General features: G+C 24.3%; 2 protein-coding genes across 3 annotated transcripts in view; one reads left to right on the top strand and one right to left on the bottom strand.

Moving 5' to 3' along the window:
- Positions 1–164, top strand: part of LOC133665013 (multidrug and toxin extrusion protein 1-like) — a 39,246-nt gene extending 39,082 nt beyond the window's left edge. The window contains exon 17 of the mRNA XM_062070155.1: positions 1–164. This exon is cut by the window's left edge and continues 1,510 nt beyond it. The gene's annotated coding sequence lies outside the window, so the exon portion shown is untranslated.
- Positions 165–2,083: 1,919 nt separating this feature from the next.
- LOC133665008 (multidrug and toxin extrusion protein 1-like) overlaps positions 2,084–2,500 on the bottom strand; it is a 170,994-nt gene continuing 170,577 nt past the window's right edge. For both annotated transcript variants that reach the window (XM_062070144.1, XM_062070143.1), the window contains one exon: positions 2,084–2,474. In XM_062070144.1, coding sequence (XP_061926128.1) covers positions 2,290–2,474 — 185 coding nt within the window. In that variant the 3' untranslated portion in view covers positions 2,084–2,289. The remainder of the gene's footprint in view (positions 2,475–2,500) is intronic.

Below are 2,500 nucleotides of genomic sequence, written 5' to 3'. Positions count from 1 at the left end.
GAAAGTTAATATTAGTCTTTTATTCTTGTAATTAGGCTAATTGAACTCATTGCAAGAAGACTATAAAACACTGTACTTGTATTACATCACATGATTCTATATCCATGTCAGGATGTTACTTTGTTTTCCTCCCAATATGAAACTGACAATTTTAACTGAATAAACTGAACCTTTTAAGATTCATGTTTTTTTTTTTGCAAAAAATATTAGCATGTGTTTTGTTACACAAATGTGCATCAAACAAAAAAATAATTTGGGGTAAACATGTTTTTATGATGGTCAATATGTTTAAAATGTAAAGACTGCTTGTTCTCTTGGCTTCTGTAACAAAATATGTTGGCTTTTTTGATCACAAAAATGATTACAAATATTACAATAATACTTGAATCTATATAAAATTTATATAAAAGTACATTTTTTATGTATATAAAATTTTCATATACAATGTATATACACAATATAAAATTATTTACTACATTATGTATATTAAAAATATTTTATTTGTATTTATATAAAATATTTTTTATGTATATAAAATGTTATTTTTATATACAATGTATATAAAATTCACGACATTATGTATATTAACGTGAATTTTTTGTATTTATATAAAATACTAAATTATTTTAATGTATATACAATTTTATTTTTATATACAATGTATATAAAATTTACTACAAATTGTTTTGTATTTATATAATATGTATATAAAAGTATTTACTACATTATGTATATAAATGTGAATTTTTTTGTATTTATATAAAATACTAAATTATTTTAATGTTTATAAAATTGTATTTTTATATACAATGTATATAAAATTTACTACAAATTGTATCTACAAACAATGATAATTGTTTTGTATTATATAATATGTATATAAAATTATTTACTACATTATGTATAGAAAATGTAATTTTTTTGCGTTTATATAAAATACTTAATTATTTTTATGTATATAAAATGTTATTTTTATAAACAATTATTTACTGCATTATGTGCATCAAACAAAACATAGTTTGGGGTAAACATGTTTTTATGATGGTCAATATGTTTAAAATATAAAGGCTGCTTGTTCTCTTGGCTTCTGTAAAAAAACACGTTTTTTTTTATCACAAAAATGATTATAAATATTACAATACTTGAATATATAAAATTTATATAAAAGTACATTTTTTATGAATATAAAATTACTATTTTTTTATATACAATGTATATACACAATATAAAATTATTTACTACATTATGTATACAAAAAATATTTTATTTGTATTTACATAAAATATTTTTTATGTATATAAAATTTTATTTTTTATATACAATGCATATACAATTATTTACTACATTATGTATATATAAAATGTAAATTTTTTTGTATTTATATAAAATACTAAATTATTTTAATGTATATAAAATTGTATTTATATATACAATGTATATAAAACTTACTACAAAGTTTATCTAAAAACGATAATTATTTTGTATTTATATAATATGTATATAAAAGTATTTACTATATTATGTATAGAAAATTACAATTTTTTTGCATTTATATAAAATACTAAATTATTTTTATGTATATAAAATGTTATTTTTATATACAATTATTTACTACCTTATGTATAGAAAATAATTGTTTTGTATTTATATAATATGTATATAAAATTATTTACTACATTATGTATAGAAAAGGTTAATTTTTTTGTATTCATATAACAAGTATACAAAATATAAAATTATTTGTATGTATATAAAATACTGTAAATATCTGAGCCAACTGAATGACATTACTTTTAGTATAAAGTGTACATTTTGGCTCAGAAGCTGTCCATTTCATTTAGTGACACTTCTATTTCAAATCTTATAAAATATTGTGCTTGATCGTATTAGATTAAAAAGTTTATCGTCAAATCACTTATTTAAGCACTTCTGGACATGTCATATGCCGCCTTCATCAGCAGGGGGCAGCACATGATCAGCAAGTACAGTGACTCAATTATGGCACTTCTTAAGTACACTTAGTCTTTTCAATGTGTCAATTCTTTTCAATGTCTTTTACAAATGTTCAAACTTAAAAATGAAAAATGCCTGAAAGGTGTATTTAAATTGGTGGCTACATGAAAAAGAAAAACCAGTAAATACAATGATTTAGGACAGTAATGCCGTCAAAGTTTACACACTGATGAACAAAGTGTGCACTTACTGAAGTGAAGTGTACTGACAGAAGTACATGTGTTTCTTTTGAGACACAGCCCATCAAAGCTTTTTGTGATCTTGTCCCCTCACCGTTCACTCGGCCAACTGGAGGTCCACTAGCAGCTCGCTGACGAAGACGCTGGCAACGAGGAGGGCGACCATGGCGAGCACCGTGAGTCCACGTCGTAACGCCAGTTGGCTGAGGGACAAGGCCGGGTGGTCTGACTCGGCCGACCTGGACTCTGCGGGACTGGAAGGACTGTGCTCCTGGTCACATGCTGGGTGGGAGGGAGAGCCTTGTAAT

Source organism: Entelurus aequoreus, linkage group LG14, assembly GCF_033978785.1.
Source record: "Entelurus aequoreus isolate RoL-2023_Sb linkage group LG14, RoL_Eaeq_v1.1, whole genome shotgun sequence".
In the NCBI taxonomy this organism is placed as follows: Eukaryota; Metazoa; Chordata; class Actinopteri; order Syngnathiformes; family Syngnathidae; genus Entelurus; species Entelurus aequoreus.
This window is presented reverse-complemented; position numbering and strand designations above follow the sequence as displayed.